The sequence below is a fragment of the Phocoena phocoena genome, chromosome 3 (genome assembly GCF_963924675.1).
Source record: "Phocoena phocoena chromosome 3, mPhoPho1.1, whole genome shotgun sequence".
Lineage (NCBI taxonomy): Eukaryota > Metazoa > Chordata > Mammalia > Artiodactyla > Phocoenidae > Phocoena > Phocoena phocoena.
The window spans coordinates 91,800,988-91,821,722 of NC_089221.1; the positions used below are offsets into that span (position 1 = coordinate 91,800,988).

At 41.1% G+C, this 20,735-nt stretch overlaps 1 protein-coding gene across 1 annotated transcript in view; it reads left to right on the forward strand.

The window, feature by feature from the left end:
• Positions 1–1,403: 1,403 nt before the first annotated feature.
• Positions 1,404–20,735, forward strand: part of MCC (MCC regulator of WNT signaling pathway) — a 430,319-nt gene continuing 410,987 nt past the window's right edge. Inside the window, exon 1 of the mRNA XM_065873958.1 lies at positions 1,404–1,567. Within this exon, the coding sequence (XP_065730030.1) occupies positions 1,404–1,567 (164 nt within the window). The remainder of the gene's footprint in view (positions 1,568–20,735) is intronic.

The following is a 20,735-nucleotide window of genomic DNA, read 5'->3' on the forward strand; positions in this document are numbered from 1 at the left end:
CTTTCTGTCTTTACATGGTCTCTCCACGTGGTTTCTCCAGCATGGTAGCTTCAGCATAGCCAAACATTTTTCAAGGTAGTTCAAGGCTTCAAAGATCCGTGTCCCAAGTGATTCATCCAAATGGAATCTGTATTTTCTTTTCTAACCTGGTCTCAGAAATCAAGACAGTCACAAAGGTCCACTCAGGTTGGACAGGAGGAGACAGACTCCACCTCTTGATGAGAGGTGCGCCAAAGAATCTACAGATATGTTTTAAAACTTCCACAGGATTTCATAGACCTCTGGCAGAAAGTCTGGGACAGAACAGTGAGTCATTCACTAAACCACAAATTAGTTCATTGTGGTTCCTTTTCTGCTGTGGTAGAAGGATACTGCCATGTTTAAGGGCTCCTGCTCTGGAGTTAGAATGCCTGCCTGGGCTTGCCTCTGCCCATACACTTACTAAGCTTGAAACCTTAAACAAGTTCCAGTGCTTCAGTTTTCTTATAAGTTGGAGATAATGAGAGCTAACGTTTATTGAGCACTTAGTAGGTGGGAGGCATTGTCATAAGTGCATTATATACTATCTTATTTTATCACCAAGATAACTCAATGAGATAGTTACTTTACCTTCTAAATCATAGGGTTGACAATAATAGAGACATCTTTCAGGTGTGTCTGTGGTGTGGCTCAAATGAGACTTATTACTTTCCCTCTTGACGTTATTAAACCTGATGGGGCAAATTCTAGTGATGCCAGGTCAGGAGGGTGAGCCATTTCCAGAAATGGACCAAATGTGCACAATGCCACGTAGGAGCGCAGACTGTTCCCAGTCTAGTGCGGAAGACCCAAGGAGGATTAGATTTCTTGATAAGAGTTAAAAATGCATAAAAGATCAGTCATTCCGGGTCTCACTTGGGGTTACGGGTACAGAATCCAGCGCAGTCCAGCAGAGTAGGACCACGAGCCCCGCTTTGAGTTTGCAAAAACGGAAGCGTTTATCTTTTTCCTGAAAAAGAAATCCATGACTTGGGGCAGTGAAAAGAGTTCTGGCCGGAGAACACGCTCCCTCAGCCTGGAGCGTCCGCAGGTGTCGAGAGCCCGCTTCTTAGCCGGATGCACGACGCTGACACCCTACCCGGGCGGCCTCCCCTCGCGTCCTCGTCGCCACCCTCAGTTCCCTGACTCCACGAGCCTCCTCCCCCTCCTCCCTCTTCCCTAAGGTGCCTACTCCCGCGACTGCAGAGCGCCCATCTTCCCAGGCCGGGCAAAACCCGGAGAGCTGGAATCCCTCTCCTGGAGCGCCCGGGCGGCCACTGGGCATGCTCAGTCGTCAGGCAGGTTCGGGGCCGCGAGCGCGTGTGCGCCTCGCAGATTCCTCCTGCGGCCGCGCGTCCTCCGCCTCCCGAGCAGGGAGCGGGCGCATGATGGCGGCGGCGGCTGGGAGCGCCAGCAGCGGCAGCAGCGGCGGCGGCGGCGGCGGCGGCGGCAGCAGCAGCAGCAGCGACACGTCCAGCACCGGCGAGGAGGAGAGGATGCGGCGCCTCTTCCAGACGTGCGACGGCGACGGCGACGGCTACATTAGCAGGTACTCGGGGAGGTCCGCGAAACGGGCTGGGGCGCGATCAGCCTCTCGGCGCTGCCCTTGACCTCTCCTCTGCCCCCTCCTCCCCAACTTCCAGCAAGTTGCTCAGAAGCTCACGCGAAAAGTTGCCTGCGACTCTGAGAGCGCGTCGCCAGCTCGGCCAGTGAGGCCGAGGGGCTGCTCTGCTTGTCTTCTGGAGGTGCCAGTTGGTCCAACTTTTCCCAGCGCCGTCTTTGTCTGGGCATTGGGAGACATCTCTTTCGGATGGGAGTTCCCCCCCGGAGCCCGGAGCGCTCCTGCCTGTGGGGAGACGAGTTATGGCCACTTGTTCCCGATAGAAGAGGCTGTCCGGCAGATGTGGGTGTCAAGATGCTGGGCCACCGGGCAGCGATCTTGTCCGGTTGCGCGGTGGACAGACCCGGGGCCGGACCAGGATAGGGATGCGCTCTCAGTGACAGACTTGACCATGAAAACAAGCTGTGAAAAACTTTCGTGTGGCACAGAGACCCTGCGTTCCCAACTTCGGAGTCCAAAGAATGGGCATAGTTTGCCGCTCAGTACTGATTTAATAAACCTATTAGCCTGAGGGGAGCGAAGCGCCCAGGTGCAAACTAGGGGTTTGGAGGTGAGGCTGGAAATAGACCCTACGCCCTAGCCCGGCTCCGCGCTCTAACCAGGTGAGCCTCCGGAGGGGTCTCGGGGCGCCTCTGCGCGACCACTCCTAACCCTCGCTGTGCTTGCCTCCAGCTCCCCTTCAGGGGCGGTGTTGCAACGTCAAGCGGCAGGGCTTGGCAAAATAATTACTTCAGCCCAAATTTTTATCACTTATCAGACACTGATGGTGAAGAAGGTAATCGAAATGTTTTCTGGTATGCTTATATGAAAGGTCGACACCGGGCGCTGAAGCCTGTACGCGCCGAAATGTGAATTGCCTTCAAAGGCGTAGGCAGCCTGAATTGTGTACTACATCTTTCTTTAGCCTTTGTCTTGGTGATGCCGAAGATCCTCTGAAAATTCCAGGATGCCTCCTGCAGATTGTCCTTGCCTACCTAGAGAAAAAAAGAGTGGGGAATCCCTCCCCATCCCCAAATTAAAAAAAAAAAAAAATCTCTGAAACAGGTGGTTTGACATGTAAAAGAATTTGACAAAGAATTAATTATTTATTTGGGACTTAACTCAATTATGATAATTCTTAGCTGAACTTTATTACTTTTCTGAAGTTTCATTGGGAAACATTAGAAAGATATCAGAAAACTGTATGGAGTAATTATGTTATGAAATGGAAAAAAGTATGTAACTCTAGTTGACCTCATATAGATTTTTATCTGGAAGTCTTTACCTGTTTTGGTTCTGGGTTAAAAAAATTTCATCCTATAGTTTAGGATTTGGGGTTTTTAAACTTTATTTATTTATTTTTGGCTGCATTGGGTCTTCATTGATGTGCGCGGGCTTTCTCTAGTTGCTGAGAGCGGGGGCTACTCTTCGTTACAGTGCGCGGGCTTCTCATTGCCGTGGCTTCTCTTGTTGCGGAGCACGGGCTCTAGGCGTGTGGGCTTCGGTAGTTGTGGCTCTCGGGCTCATTAGTTGTGGCTCACGGGCTTAGTTGCTCCGCGGCATGTGGGATCTTCCCGGACCAGGGCTTGAACCCCTGTCCCCTGCATTGGCAGGCAGATTCTTAGCCACTGCGCCACCAGGGAAGTCCCGTTTAGGGTTTTTTTGTTGTTGTTTTCCTACTTGAAAAGCCGTTATCTCATTTGCAATAATAAAAATTATTTACATTCTTCATGTTAGAATGCAAAAAGAATTTAATTTCACATGGGCAAGAGTGCATATAGAAAACTAGCAAAATTCTCTCCTTTCCTCCCACTAATCCTATTAATATGTTGCTTTACCTGAACTACACTTTCTGTGGAAATGCTCATATTGCTTTGAATGGGGGCTATATGAGCACTGAAGGATAATGAATTCTTTAAGCACAGTTTGAGAACTTTGTTTTGGAGGGTGAAGCATTGTGAGGGCATGATGTTAAAGAAGGAATTTTAGATGAAGGTAGAAACCTGCTGGGGCAAAAGTGGGAAAAAATGTTATCCTTCCTTGAGCCACATCACTTTAATATATCTGCTTGAAAGTTGGAAGGCATGTGCAGTAGTGGACCCAAAGCCAAAACTTTAGCTGTGGGCAGAGTTGCCCTGGAAGTTATTTTTAGGCTGTGACAGAATTTCCATATAGGAGTAGTTCAGGGATGGCAATCTCATTGAGAGCAGGCACCAGAGAACTTGTCTAGAAGTGTGTTTACATAGCAAGCACAGTTTTATTGGAATATATGTTTATTTGGTATGCTTGAGGAATGGAGTTAATGAAAATAATGACTCCCTTTCCAATGTCACTCCTTCGTGCTGCCCCTATTTAATGACTTTACTGACCACTGTACAGTGGGAGATAAGGTGTGGAATGCTGTGAATTTTCTCTTTTATTAAACTTGAGAGTTGGACTTTCTGCTTTAAAACCTTTAAAACCTTGAATTCTTCTAAAGATGTCAAGTTTATGCTAATCATAAATAGCTGTATCCTTTAGGATTTCAGTTTGTCTATAATAGAATCACAAATAAGTGTTGACTGTCACACCTAGAAGTCTTGAGGTGGGCCATCCACGCTGAGGCAGCAGCTCCAGAGTGGTATCAATGTCCACCTTCCTTGTATCTTTCTGCATTGCATTCTTCACATGGAGCATTCATCCTCATGGTTATCTCGCAGTCCTAAAATGATTGCTGTGTCTCCAACTTCATCTCCAAGTTCTAGGGAGGGAAGGTGTAAGAAGAAGCTGAAATGAATGCTGCCTGTATCATCAAAGCACAGCTTTCCCAGATACCTAAATTGACATCATGTTGGTCAAACTACATCACTGTACCATGCCTACTTGCAGTAGAGTTTAAGGAAGTATATCATCCAGTTGGGTACATTGCCTCCTATACAAAAGCTGAGTTCTGTTATTAAGAGCGGGAAATGGATATTGGGTAGGCAAGTAGCAACCAATATGTATAATAAAATTCCCCATGTTAACCTAAATTCAACTATATTGGCTCCAGTCCTTTTACCTAGCCATTATCCTCAAACAGGAGTGAGCTGGAGATGTTATATTTGGAGGAAGGATGAGTGGAAGAGAGACTGAGGCCATTGGGGAAATATCAGGGTACATCATTTCAAGAAGCAGGGAGGTAAAAGTTAGGGCTTTGTGTCTTAAATATCCCCTTGGCTCAGCCTTCCCCATCAAACTGACAAAAAGGGTATTAGCTAGCTGGAGGTTCCTGGAGTTGCTACTTCTGCCCTGGAGCTTCCAGCCTGCCAGAGGGACCCAGAATCATTTCCATGGATACTTAAGTGGAGCAGACAACTACCGTCAGGTGGAGCCAAGCCATAGCTTGGACAGTGTGACCACAGCAGGCTCTTCTGGTGCATTTATTAACCTTACAATGAGTTTTGGGAGCCCTATATATCATGTTGTAGGAGATGGTGGTTTTACTCTATTTGTTGAAATTAATTTCCCTTTGGAATTTTAAAGCTTCTTGTTTTTATCCTTCAGTTTAAGAAACTGTTGAGCATTTTGACAAATATCTAAAACCAACACTTAACATTTATATCTAGTCCCCAAGCCTCAGCTTAAACACTGTTGCCTTAGAGAGAACTTCCATGACCACTGTATCAAAGTGTTAGGGAATTCCCTGGCAGTCCAGTGGTTAGGACTCAGTGCTTTCACTGCCGAGAGCATGGGTTCAATTCCTTGTTCGCGGAACTAAGATCCCACCATTGGCTTTCTTCCAAAGCACTCTTTACAACTTGTTATTGCATTTCCATTTATTACTTTGCCCATTTATTGTCATTCTCCCATTGGCCTTCATGAGGGCCAGAATCATGTCTGTTTTATTAAAACAGTACACTCAGGATCTAGCACAGTATTTGCCAAATAGCACTCAATCAGTAAATTCTGATGAATAAATGACCAAGAATCAACAGTGGTATGTTCATATAGGTTGAAAAATCTTTCAAGCTTTTTCCATGTTTATGAGATACTTAAATGTAAGTATATTTTATTATATAATATTTTCCTTTAAAATAACTTCTTTTTGGTTATATAAAAGGTATTTTTGTTGATGAAAATTTGCAAAATACAGAAATATATAAAAATCAAAATCACCCATTATCCCATAATTAAGGTGTATTATTTCTGTTTTCCTGGTGACATATCTATACCATATCATTCCTCTAGTACGTTTGAAATGATTCAGTAAAAGGAAAGGCATCTCATTTTCATGGTTAGGAAGTTTTAATATTGTTATGATGGCAATACTCCCCCATTTCGCCCCAACCTTCCCAGCCCTAGGTAACGATTAATCTACTTTCTATCTCTATTGATTTGCCTATTACGGATATTTCATGTAAATGGAATCATGCATTATGTGACCTTTAGTTGCTTGTGTTTTGGTGTCATATCCGAAAGGTTTTGTCTAATCCAAGGTCACAAAGATTCACTCCTATGTTTTCTCCTGAGAGTTTCATAGATATAGTTCTTACATTTAGGTTTGTGATCCATTTTGAGTTTATTTTTGTGTATGGTGTGAAGAAGGGGTCCAAGTCCATTCTTCTGCGTGTGGCTATCAAGTTGTTCCAGCACCATTTGTTGAAAAGACTGTTCTTTCCTATTTTCATGACACTCTTGTCAACAATCAATTGACCATAAACATAAGAGTTTTTTTCTGGACTCTCAGTTCTTTTCCATTGGTACATATACCTGTCCTTATACCAGTACCACACTATTTTGATTACTGTTACTTTGTTGTAAGTTTTAAAATTGAGAAGTGTGAATCCTCCAGTTTGGTTCTTCTCTTTTTAAGATTGGTTATTCTTAGTCCTCTGAATTCCCATACACATTTTAGGATCAGCTTGTCAATTTCTTCAAAACAGGCAGCTGGAATATTTGATTGGGGTTGTGTTGAATCTATAGACCAATTTGTTTACATGCATTTTTAGTAAGTATATTTTTCAGGATAGTTTTGTTTTTTTCCACCAGCCCTTTATTTTACAGTCTTTTAATTTGGAGTCAGCAGGTTAGTGAACATCTGAAGTAATAATAGCAAATGTGTATAGAAGCTTTTATAGGTTACAATCAATTGGTCCATATATTATCTCATTTAATTCTTGCAACAGGAATTAATATCTCTGTTTTAAGACAGGGAGCCAAGATTACATAGTCTCTAAGGAAAAAGAATGAACCTGTGGCCCTTACTTGAGAGCCTGTTTTACCATAAATGCTGCACAGCTAACACAAGAAAACCTATTAAAACCCCTAAAGCCTTAAAGTTATTTCCTGTTTAATTTACCCAAGGTCTATGGTGCAGATGGATTTTCATTTTAAAACTGGCTTCTTAGCATCAGTGGGAATGGCATTTAAATTCTTGGTGCAGAAGGTGAGGCATTTGCATTCTAAATGAATTTCCATGGGGGTCTCAGCTGGGGAGACTCTCTGTTGTTCAGTAAATTGAAAATCTCTTTAAGTGTTAGTCCCAGAGTAGAAACCGTATGGAGAGAAAGGGCATTTCCTTAGAGAACAGTTAATTGTCAGCTTCTCATTGTCATTTCAAAATGTCAGTTTAAATATGTAAATGAGTAATTACTAAATCCGTGCAATTGATTATTGATGACTCTGATGGGAGAAAAAGAGTTGGGTAGGCAGAAGGACTCTCTGGACCTATTCATTGTTCAAATATTTGGATCCCTGTCCCTTAGCAAAGTGAAAATGTAAATGGAACAAATTGCTAGGTTGACCCAATAAGCATTAAATGTGTTTGTCTGATGTGATAGTTGTTCGTTGAGTTTAAGTGTAGCCCTCAGTTGAATATTTAGTTGTGAAGCTTTTACTTGGAAAACTCTAGATAGATGAGCTCTTTGTTTAATTTTTTAAATATTCACATTACAATGTAGAAGATAGTTGAAAATACATCTTAGACTTGGTGTTGGTGTTAATTGGGCATCTATTCAACATTGTGGCAAGTGCCATAGATTAAGGCACCTGTTGTCTATTGTTTAAAAGTTCTCATGTACACATTTGTGATACAGATGAAGGAAGTAAAAACAGATAGGATGAAGGAGGGCGTTTATGTAAAAGTGTGACTGCATTGCATTTAAATGTCAGAATTTTTCACTTCTTTACAAAAAAATCAGAACTTCTTTCTGAGAATAACAACCTTAACAGAATATTCCACATTAGAGGTTAATGCTTTTAGACAAGAGTTTTACTTTAACAATTGTATGTACTGTAGAGTCTTAACCTGAGTGTACTTCATGATAAACAGGGTGGAAATCATTGAGAGAATATTGTTGGGGAAGTATTTACTCTTCTAAAAATATGTTGGCAGTTTTATATTTATTGTAAGAAAAGGGTGAAATCAGTGCTGCTCATCTCCCTCCCCCTTCTTGGTTTCCTAAGTTCCTTCATCTCCGACCAGAATTATTCTCCTAGTGTCGTAACATGCAGGCTCGACTCCTCCAGGCCACTTTACATGGACATTAAAGTCATTTTTCTATAAAATAAAGCTGAGCAGGCAGCTCCTCGTAAAGTCCTTCAACAGTTAGTTGGCTGTTTCTTACAGCTAATTTCAGGCTCCTCCTAGGGCCTTTTGATTTGAAGCGCCTGGCCATCTGGCACAGTGATTGTATCCCCTCTAGCATTATCTTTCACACTCCCTCCTCTGGCAGGCCCAGCTGTTCCACACTTCAGTGCTTTGCACATGCAGCTCCTCTGTAAGTGCCCTTCTTTCCCCTTGTTGTCTGGTAAGCACCTTCTCAGTTTTCCTAGACTCAGTTCTCATGCAGCTCTTTCTCTCTGGAGACTTGCCCTCATGCCTCAGGACCTTATACACACTCCTAGGCCAGCACAGCTCACCTTTGATATTCTCACTGTTTCCATTTCCTTGCTTCCCACACTCAAGGCAGAGACTATACTTCTTTTGTGTTTTGTCTTCATAAACTCAGTGCCCAACACATAATAGAAATTTATTAAATATTGATCAGATAAAATTGTTCATGTGTAGTGGTAATTTCAAACACTTTAGAATACTTAGAAAAAGATTTATCAGGTTTTGTCCAACTTAGAAGAAGCTGAGAACCTAAATGGCTGTCGACAGATGAGTGGATAAAGATGTGGTACATATATACAATATATAATATATATAATATAATATATAATATATAAAACATATATATAAAAGAATGAAATAATGCCATTTGCAGCAACATGGATGCATCTAGAGATTATCATACTAAATGAAATAAATCAGAAAGAGGAAGACGAATACCATATGATACCACTTACATGTGGAATCTGAAATATGATACAAATGAACTTATTTACAAAACAGAAACAGACTCACAAAGAAAAAAAACTTATGGTTACCAAGGGGAAAGGGGGTAGGGGAGGGATAAATTCGGAGTTTGGGATTAGCAGATACAAACTACTATATATAAAACAGATAAATAACAAGGTCCTACTTTATAGCACAGGGAACTATATTCAATATCCTGTAACAAACCATAGTGGAGAATAATATGAAAAAGAATATATATATAAGTGAATCACTTTGCTGTACACCAGAAACTAACACAACATTGTAAATCAACTATACTTCAATAAAAAAGAAGAAGCTGAGAAATATTTATATTTGAAAATATGTATCATGTGTATTTTACCTAATCTAGAATATTAGAGTGATGGGGACTCTGTGCCCCTTCAACTAACTAGTCATGTGACTTTAGGCAAGTCACAAACCTCTCCAATCAGTCTTCTTCTATAAAGTGATTTTAACATCTTTTTCAGGACTGAAAAAGTTTTATTTTATGGACTGTAGGTACTAGGATTTTTTTGGTAGCATATTTTTTTGGAAAAGCATACTATTTAAATTAGTCCCATTGGGCAACTGTTGGTGTTTGCTTGTGAACTGTGATAAATCCATAGTTTCTCTGTATTTGTAGCTGTTATCATCCAATAGGCTTCAATACCATCTAGTTAATAGTATTTTCAAAAGCATTGAACTGTTGGTTAGGTTTTGTGTCAGTTCCTGAGTAAACATTATAAGATGAAGTAAATGAAAAAAAAAATACCAAACTACTCTTAATTGTGTATTCCAGTTGTTATTAAAAAGTTGTTTGGCAGTTGACCACATGGTTCTATCCTGACTCTTTCAGGGTATAATATAAATGCTTTTAAAAAATATTTTCAAATTAATATTTATAGTCTACTTTTCTTAGGCTGTTCCTTTCTGGTTACTGGGTATTCACAGTGAACAAACATTTTAAACTAATCACAGAATAAAAAACTAATAATAGAATTAAGGGAATTTACTTAATCCAAACTTGTGTTACAGTAACTTCTATTCAGTTTCTTTCACCTACCAGATTATAAACTTCATGAGTGTAACAACCATGCCTTTTATCTCTCATACCACCTGACACTATTCCTTGTACATAAATGCTGTGTACATAGATGTTAAATCAGTGTTGAATGAATGAAGTGATGGATTAATACTACCTTAAGACAAAATTATGTTGCTACTTCTACACTTGCAAGGTAGGATTTTGATTTTTCTCATTCCTAAAATAGAGAAAAACTCCTGTGTCAGTGTTAACCTGTCTCTAACTGTATGCTTACATGCTTCTAGATTTACCATCAGTAAAATAACATGGAACGAGGAAAACACAAAGACTATCGCCATGTAAGTTAGTTTGTTGAAGTCCCCTATTTTTGGTAATATAAAATAAAGTTTCCCTTAAAGGAGTAATTTGCTATCCATAGTGGTTTTTTACTTTATAGATTCCTTCTCAATCTTCAGTCCCTATAGCATCTGCTGACTGTCATACCAGAGCAAATTTAAGAATATTAATTTTTATTTTTAAATGTTTATTGAATGCCCACTGTATGCACAGAGGAATTCAAAGATGGGTGTGTTACAACATCTTCCTTTAAGGAGTATTTGGTCTTATGCAATAAGTACACACATGACCAGAAAAAAGGAAAAGTGCAAAGCATCTAGGAAGGTTCAGGGGAAGGGAGGAAAACACCTGGGCTTTATAGGAGGATATTGTTTTAGTAAGTTTGTTGCAAGGAATATGTAACTGGCCCAGAATGATCGCTTAGCTTCACCTCTCATCATAGATCATGGCCTCTGTCTTTACTTCAGCCAGAGTGGCTCTAGCGATGGCTTCCCTGCTGCCCTGCACCCTCCCACAGACAAAGGAGCCAAGGGCAGCCCTGGTGACAAGGAGAGACCACCCTGCAGAGGCCCTGGCTTCCTCAGCGACTGCCTGGACTTGTCAGGTGCACAACCCTGAGCTGTTGTGGAGATCACACCCTGTGGAGCAGCAACCAGAGAGAGACAGGAAACAGGAGGGAACCAGCTGTGAGGCTTCTCCTCCTTCCTTCCCCCCTGAGGACCTGTTCTGAATGCAGTAGTTTCCTCTGGCCTCTGTAAGACCAGACAGCCAACTACGTGTGCTGCAGAGCTGTGGCCAGCTTGCTTGCACACCCCTTACGTTAGCTTTTCCCGCTTTGTTTCCTCATTCAGCTTTTCCCTTCACTCATGCTTTCCTGAGACTGCACCCCCAATAATGTATAAGCATGTAAGTTTAAGACAGAACCCGTATAAACAGCTCAAAAAAGGAGATTATTGTTTAAATACATTGGGCTTCATTGGCCCTGAAACTAATTGCAAAACAATAAAAAAAAAAAAATTCATTCAATAAGGAAAAATACAAAGAAAAAAAGATCATTCTTAATCTCATCTACCCAGGGATAGTAAGAGTAAATACACAACAGATACACACAGATATGATGTAGTGCTCACTATTTGTTGCCCACATCTATCCCTACTTCTCTTCTTTCTAGAAGATCCCTAACAAAAGTACAGGCAGCCTCTCCTCCTACAAGAAACCCATATATTGCAGGGTCCCCTCCCAATGTAAGGGGAAGCCTGACAGATATAAGGGTAATCCCAGCCTCTTGGTAACATTTGAGTTAGGAATGGACATGTGATAAGACTTGCACTTATGAGTCTCTAGAAACAGTGTGCTGGAGATAGCTAGAAAAGGTTTCCATGTTCCTCTGGTAGAGTTTCTGAAAGCAGCTCCTTCTCTTTCCCTCCCAAACGGGAGATAAACATGAAGAGGATGCATGTACCCTTGATTGCCAGTAGTAGCCACTACAGATCCAAAGGAGATTAATATTAGGAAGAAGGCCACACTTTTTTTTCGAAGTTTATTTATTTATTTATTTATGCTGTGTTGGGTCTTCGTTTCTGTGCGAGGGCTTTCTCTAGTTGCAGCGAGCGGGGGCCACTCTTCATCGTGGTGCGCAGGCCTCTCACTATCGCGGCCTCTCTTGTGGAGCACAGGCTCCAGACGCGCAGGCTCAGTAGTTGTGGCTCATGGGCCTAGTTGCTCTGCGGCATGTGGGATCCTCCCAGACCAGGGCTCGAACCTGTGTCCCCTGCATTAGCAGGCAGATTCTCAACCACTGCGCCACCAGGGAAGCCCAGAAGACCACACTTCTAAGGGAGAAGAACAGGAACAGCATGGAAACAGCTAGAGCCTTCATGATATTGATTGAACCACCCTGCCTCTAGCCTTCCTGCTGCACAATACATTTCTTTATTATTTACGATCTCTTGAGTTATATCTTCTTTACTTATGCCCTAAAGCATACTAATGTATTTATATGTAAATGCGATTTTACTAGGCAGGGTGTTTTGTAATCTACTTTTTTTTTACATACTATATCATGTAAATTTGCCATGTAAATATAGACCTCATATCACCATTTAAAATTAAGTATTGCATGGTGTGTGTGTGTTTGTGTGTGTGTGTAACTTGATATATTATACTAGTTGTCTCTACAGAAATGTTATTTTACTTTCTTAGTTTTATTTGTTGCTTACCGCAAAACTCAGTGGCTTAAAATAATGCATATTTATCATCTCACAGTTTCGTGGGTCTTGAATCCAAGCATGGCTTAGCTGGGTCCTCTATTTAAGGGTCTCTTAAGAGGCTGCAGTCAGGGTATCGGCTGGAGCCAAAGTCATCTCAGGGTTCCACTGGGCAGATCTGTTTCTCAGCTTCCTCAGCGGTTGTTGACAGGATCCAGTTCCTGGAGAGCTGTTGGACTGACGGCTTCAGTTCCTTCCTCACTGTTGACCCGAGGCCACCCTCTGTTCCTTACTCGATGCTCCTCTTCCCCAGGGCAAGTGAACAAGAAGGGCCAGCAAGACAGAAGCCACAGTCTTTTGTACCATGATCTCAGAAGTGACATCCATCACTTTAGCAGTGTTCTGTTCTTTAGAATCAAGTCCCAAGGTCCAGCTGACACTCAAGGGGAGGGGATTACATAAGGGTGTGACTCCCAGGGGGCAGGGTTCATCGGGAGCTATTTTAGAAGGCTACCTATCCCACTTGCTAATTATAGACAGTTATCTGTAAGCCAAGGAGAGAGAGGCCTCAGAATGAAAACAACACTTCCAGTACCTTAATCTTGGACCTCTAAGCCTCCAGAATTGAGAGAAAATAAATTTCTGTTGTTTAAGCCACCTAGTTGGTGGTACTTTGTTATGGCAGCACTAAAAAACTAATCAACCCCTCAATGAATATCTGGGTTAATATATTACTAATTGCCTTCCAGAATTTACTGTTCCTTCTGGAACCTGTAAAAGTGCCCATTTCCTCACATATTCAGTAACGTTACACATTATTACCTTTTTTAGCGTTCACCAATCTGACCTCTGAATAATGGTATCACATTATTTAATTTTACAATTCTTTGAGTCCTAGTAAATTTGGACATCTTTTTGATTTATTTATTGACTAGGTCTGTTTCTAATTTGTGCCTTTTCTCAATTCTCATTTTTTTTCTGTTAGAGAATTTGTGTTTTTCTTTTTGGTTTATAAGAAGTCTTTGTATATTAGGAATATTAATTTTTTGTCAGGTTGCAAATGTTTTCCCCAAATTTTTGCTTTAGTTTAAAATTTGTGATATCTTTTGCAAAACGTAAGTTTTAAATTTAAATGTAGCCAAATCTGTCGCTTTCTTCTTTTACTTTTGCACATGTTAAGGCTCTATCTGTCGAGCTCAGTAGATAAATATTGACATTATTTTCTTATAGCTATCTTATGGTTCATTTATAAATATCTAATTCTTCTGGAATTTATGTGTATATGATTTACATGATAGGAAGCATCATTTTTCCCCCAAATGATTAGTCATTTGTCCTAATCCCATTTAATAAATCCATTCTTTCCCTGACGATCTGAATGTATGCTTTATTATATACTAACTTTAAAAGTACATATATTTGCATTTGATTATAGATCCTACATTTTCTTTTATTTATCTGTTCTTGTATTAATACTGTTACTTCATAATATGGTTAAATATGCCATATGGATTGGCTTCCGTCATTGTCTCTCCTCACCCCAAAACAAACATTTTGGCTATTTCCAGGCATTTTTCCCATCTAAAAGAACTTTAGAAATTTCATTGAATTTTTTTCCTTCTAGTTTTATTGAGGTAAAATTGACATACAGCACTGTATAAGTTTAAGGTGTACATTATAAAGATTTGACTGACTTACATCATGAAATTATTACCACAATAAGTTTAGTGAACATCTATCATCTCATATAGATAGAAAATGAAAGAGAAAGGAAAAATACTTTTCCTTGTGATGAGCACTCTAAGGATTTATTACTCTCTTAACTACTTTCATATAATGTAATACACAGAGGCATCAATTATACTTATTATGCTGTACATCACACCGCTAGTACTTACTTATCTTATAACTAGAAGCTTGTACCTTTTGACCGCCTTCATCCAATTCCCCTTTCCTCCATCCCCCCACCTCCGGTAACCACAAATCTGATCTCTTTTTCTATGAGTTTGTTTGTTGGTTTGTTTTTGAAGTATAATTGACCTGTAACACTGTGTTAGTTCCTGGTGCACAACATAGTGATTGGATATTTCCATACAATACAAAATGATGACCATGATAAGGCGAGTTACCATCTGTTCCCTTACAAAGATGTTACATTATTTTTGACTATATTCCCCATGCTGTACCTCTCATCTGGTGACTCATTTATTTTGTAACTGGAAGTTTGTACCTCTTAATCTCTCTCACCTATTTCTCCCCTCCCCCTAACCTCCTCCCCTCTGGCAACCATCTATTTATTCTCTGTATCTATGACTCTGTTTCTGTCTTGTTATGTTTGTTCATTTGTTTTTTTCTTTATATTCCACATATGAGTGAAATCATATGGTGTTTGTCTTTCTCTGTCTGACTTATTTCACTTAATATAATACCTTATAGGTCCATCCATGTTGTCACAAATGGCAAGATTTCATTTTTTATGACTGAGTAATATTACATTATAAATATATAATATACATAACATTCTTAATATATATATATTCTTTATCCATTCATTTATCTGTGGGCACTTAGGTTGCTTCCGTATCTTGGTTATTGTAAATGCTACGATGAACATAGGGGTGCATATATCTTTTCAAATTAGTGCTTTTGTGTTCTTCAGATAAATACCCAGGAGTGGGATTGCTGGATCATACGATAGTTCTATTTTTAATTTTTTAAAGAACCTCCATACTGTTCTCCATAGTGGCTTCACCAATTTACATTCCCACCAACAGTGCACAAGTGTTCCCTTTTCTGCACGTCCTCATCAATACTTGTTATTTATTGTCTTTTTGATAATAGCCATTCTGACAGGTGTGAGGTGATATCTCATTGTGGTTTTGATTTGCATTTCCCTGATGATTAGTGATGTTGAGCATCTGTTTATGTGCCTGTTGGTCATCTGTATGTCTTCTTTGGAAAAAATGTCTATTCAGTTTCTCTGCCAATTTTTAAAGTGAATCATTTTTTTTTTTTTTGATGTTGAGTTGTATGAGTTCTTTGTATGTTTTGGATATTAACTCCTTATCCGGTACTTTGTTTGCAAGTACCACCTACCATTCAATAGGCAGCCTTTTTGTTTTGTTGGTAGTTTCCTTCACTGTGCAAAAGCTTTTTACTTTGATGTGGAAATTTCATTGACTTTTAATTATCTGGTAATTTTTTTTTTTTTTTTGCTGTACGCGGGCCTCTCACTGTTGTGGCCTCTCCTGTTGCGGAGCACAGGCTCCGGATGCGCAGGCTCAGTGGCCATGGCTCACGGGCCCAGCCGCTCCACGGCATGTGGGATATTCCTGGACCGGGGCACGAACCTGTGTCCCCTGCATCGGCAGGCGGACTCTCAACCACTGCGCCACCAGGGAAGCCCAATTGTCTGGTAATTTTAATTTCATTAACTTGTAATACATTTCTAAATTTATGTAGGAAGAATTGATATCTTTGCAAGCCAGTTTTTTCATAAGAGGGATTATATATCTCTGCATTTACTCAAGTCTTTTTGATGTCAGTGGTTTTCCTCATATTTGCACATTATTTTTTGTTTTGTTTTGTTTCTCTGTCTTTCCCTCCAGATTTTGCTGCTATCATGAATGGAGCTTTTTTTTTTTTTTTTTTTTTTTTTTTGCGGTACGCGGGCCTCTCACCGCTGCGGCCTCTCCCGCTGCGGAGCACAGGCTCCGGACGCACAGGCCCAGCGGCCATGGCTCACGGGCCCAGCCCCTCCGCGGCATGCGGGATCCTCCCGGACCGGGGCACGAACCCGCATCCCCTGCATCGGCAGGCGGACTCTCAACCACTGCGCCACGAGGGAAGCCCTGAATGGAGCTTTTTTTAAACCTCTTTGTTTTTCTAGTTGATAATTGATGGTATATATTAAAGCTATTTATTTGTTCAAATATTTTATTTTTTCAACACATTTTTTGAGTGCTTACTAAGTAATAGACACTGGTCTAATCACTGAGACTGTAGCAGTGATCAAAATAGACAAAATTCTCTGCCCTCAAGAAACTTACATTCTTGGGGGAGGGGATGAGGTAAATAGTAAACACAAAAGCAATATATGATCTGTCAGATGGTAAGAAGTACCAGATGAAGCAGGGAAGGGAATAGTCAGCACAAGCGAAGAGGTGAATTTTAATATTAAATAGGGTAGTTAGGGGAGACCTCACTGAGAAAATAATTTTTGAGCCAAGACCTGAGGAGTTAGGGAGCAGCCATTTATTTATGTGGAGGAATAAGTTTCCTGACTGAAGGAACAGCAAATGCAAAAGTCATGAGGCAGAAGCTGGTGCATCCAAAGAATAAGGAAGTCAGTGTGGCCCACGTGAGAAAGGGAAGAGAAGTGGAAGACGCAGTAAGGAGGGGTAGATGGTATGGCCTGGTAGGTTACTGTAAGGACTTTGGCTTTTAGTCCGAGTCAGAGTTTCCTGCTTGATTCTGTAGGACTGGCTTTACTTACGTTCACATTTTTTTACTTCCCATAAAGTCCTCAACCCACTCAATGCTGGCATCTGTCACTGTCATCAATCCGTACTTTCACGACATTGCTAAAGTCACTGGTGACTTTGTCAGTGAATAAAATGGGCATTTTCAGTCCTTGCCTTGTATTAATTACCTCTCAGCAGTCGACCATGCTGACGATTGCCCGCTGCTCGCAGCCCCATCTCTTCCTGGCTCCCACGACCCCACAGTCTTCTTGCTTTTCTCCCATCTGTCTGGCTCCTCCTTTCTGTCTCATTTGCAGGCTCAGCTCTTCTACCTAGCTCTCGAGGGTCAGAATTTCGCAAGGCATCAACTTTTGCCCCTTCCTCTTTTAACCTCATGCATTCTGTCTGGGCATTTATGTTTCATCTCTCTTATTTATGTTTCAGCTTCAGTTATCTTTGAAGAGGCTGTTGACTCCCATAGTAAATGTCCAGCTCAGACTTCTCTTCTGAGCCTCAGACCTGCAGGACAAATTTACTCAATTGCCTATAAATCATGTCCCACCAGATATTTCTAAAACATGCTGAATTATACCAGTCCAATATTGGATTCATAATCTGCCACCTAGTCTTGCTATCTCAGCAAATGTGTCTCCATGTACACCCACTTATACAAGCCAGAAGAGATCTTGGCATCATCCTGGACACCCCCTTTTCCATCAACTCCCGTACTGGTTTCATGACCAATTCCTAATATTTTTTAAATTTAATTTTTATTTTATATTAGAATATAGTTGATTTACCATGTTGTGTTAGTTTCAGATGTACAACAAAGTGATTCAGTTATACATATACATGTAATCATCCTTTTTCAGATTCTTTTCCCATATAGGTTATTACAGAATATTGAGTAGAGTTCCCTGTGCTATACAGTAGCCAAGTCCTATTATTTCACCTCCTAAATCTCTCTCATATCTGTCCACTTCTTTCCATGTCTACTCCTGCCAGTCTAATTCTCTCTCTTGGAGTGCTGCAGATACTCCTAACTGACTTTCTTGTGTCTCCTTTGGCCCTCCTCCCATCCAGCCTTCCACACTGTAGCCAGAGGACATCTTTTCTGAAGTGCCAGTCTGCACGTGTCACCCCAGCTTAAAACCCTTCAGTTCAGATTCTTAACTTGGCTACCACAAGGCCCTGCATGGTTCCACCTCCAGCTTCCTCTCCTGCCTCATCTCTTCTCTCCTCCTGGCTCTCTGTCCACCAACCACTCTAGTCCTTGAATTTCAGCTTCTCCATCCTGTTCTGCTGTCAGTTCCCATCCAGTTCCCGTGAGGCTGAATATATCCAGCTGTTCTCAAGCTCCTCAACTGAACTTCAACATCACTTTTTTCAGCCTTCCTTGGCCCTCCCTCCCAACTTTGTTGCCTTCAGAGCACTCATTTCAATTTGTAACAATGTGTTCATTTGTGGGAATTTCCTGGTGAATGTCTTTCTGGCTCACTCAACCATGAGTTCAGGAGAACAGGGACTGTTTTTGTTCACCATTAAATCCTCAGGCCTAGCGCAGGAACGTGGCACATTGTAGGCACTCAGTAAATATTTGAGGAAAGAATCAGTGAAGCCCTTTTTGCTTCTTAGAACTAAACCAAACATTGCATTTTTGCATAACTGGCACACTAGTACACGTATTTTTATTTGTGTAGGCAACTTATTTCTATAAACATAAAAGCACCCCTTTTGAGAGGTTTCTGAGTTTTTCTGGAGCTGCTAGAGAAGAAATTGACGTTGGGTATTTTCTTACTTTATCAAGATCTGATATAACTCCTCTGTTCTTTGTGCGTGCCACCCCTGACTCAGGATTGAGTAAACACACACATTCTGAGATGATAGCTATCCAACACTGTTAATGACTTTTCCAAACGTGTTAAGGGTGTTGTTTTGATTAGGGTGAAATCCACTTTCTGGAGGCTTCAGGAAAATATTGCAACTGTGAGGTGCTGTTTCCTGGTGTTCCTGTTGAACACTGCCCAGGGGACTATGAAATAGGCAGCCAGGAAACCCAAATCTGTGGGCAACTTTGAGATCAGAGCTGTGAGGTGTTTCCAAAGGATGCAAGGCCCAGAAAAGAAAGTAGAAAGTGGGTGAATGTCTGGGCCTGCTGAAGTCACATCACCACACAGACAGTTCCAGAGGCCCAACTCTGTGGGTGGTCTGCAACTAATTTTGAGGTATTTTGACCTGACTCACAAGTCAAGCAAGAAGAGTACCAATATTTAAATCTTATTTATTTCCCTCAGTTTCTAGTGTGCTGTGTGGGCATTAACTGGCGAAGGTTCCCAAACGTGTGGGTTAAACCTTTTTACTTTACCATTCAAACTGACCTTCATTTCTAAAACCGTTTTAAAATGTATCACTAAAGTATAGTCGTTTTTGTTTGTTTAGTATAACAATTTTTGTTTATTTACTAAATAAGTTATCACTCCTACTTGTCTTGAATTCCTGATCCTCTGATGGGAAGAAGTTTTCACTTCTTATAGCTCTTCCTGAACTAACAATCCTTTTGGAAGAGAAGGATCCCTCTGGACATTCTAGTGTAATCCATAGCTTCCAGAACTGTTATTGTTTTCAATACCTGTGGATATATTTTTAATGGTGCAAAGCGGCCATCTTTTAATATCAATTGTAATTATTTATTGTATGTCTCCAAGAGGCAGGCAGTATAGAGTTGTGACATTCAGAATGGGTTCTGGGGTTCTAATGCTGACTCCATCACACACTAGCTGTGTGACCTTAGGCAAGTACTTAATACTTTCATACCTTGGTTTCCTCATCTATAAAATGGGGGTATAATAATACCTACTCTACTATTATAAATGAGGTTGTTCTGAGGAGTACATGAGTTACCGTTGGAAAGAATGTGTCCTTAAGAGTGCTTGGCTTAGAGTACTTACTATGAGGTTTCTTAAATAGAATAAATGTGATAAAGTTCCATAAACCAGTACTTCTCAAATTTTGATGTGCATAGAAATCTGACTCTGCAGTTCCAGTGTGGGACTTGAGAGTCTGCATTTCTAAGATGCTTCCGGGTGTTGCAGCTGCTGCAGGTCCACAGACCACACTTGGAGTAGCAGCAGGCAAATACATGGCAGCAAGCTGCGTCTGTCTCCAGAATTCTGCCCGCATGTGACATGCTGCATTTATAAGAAGCTGGGGCTCCCAAATGCTCCTCTCTTCTGCAGCTCTGTGGGTACAGTGGGCACAGCATGCAGCCTGGGGCTGTCAGGGGAGCCTCAAGCGGTCTGCAGACTCCTCTGGTCCCCACAGCTTTCAGTGGGGAGAAAGGCCAGTATCCTTGTTGCTGGAAGTTAGTTCTCTTGTCAGCTGGGGGTGAGCTACTGACGCAGCACGTGTGCTGTGTGTTTGGCGAGAGAGAGAAGGAAGAGGGCAGGCTGATGAGAAAATTCACAGGAAGAGGTATTCGTCCGAGTATTAGTTGAACAAAAGAACAAATGGTCACATCCAAATAAAGGTTCCTGTGCCTCTTCGGTTGAGGGATCCTCACTGACAAGGTGCCTCTGAGGATTTGTCACGTGCCTCGGGTTTGACCCTCTTTCCTGGCTCCACAGATGGTCGGGATTGCCAGTGGAAAGAGGGTTCCCTTTATATAAGATATTCCCCAAATCCAACCATGGCGATAATGAAAAGCTAGAAATAATTTCAGCTACAACTACTTGGGAGGTTCTTT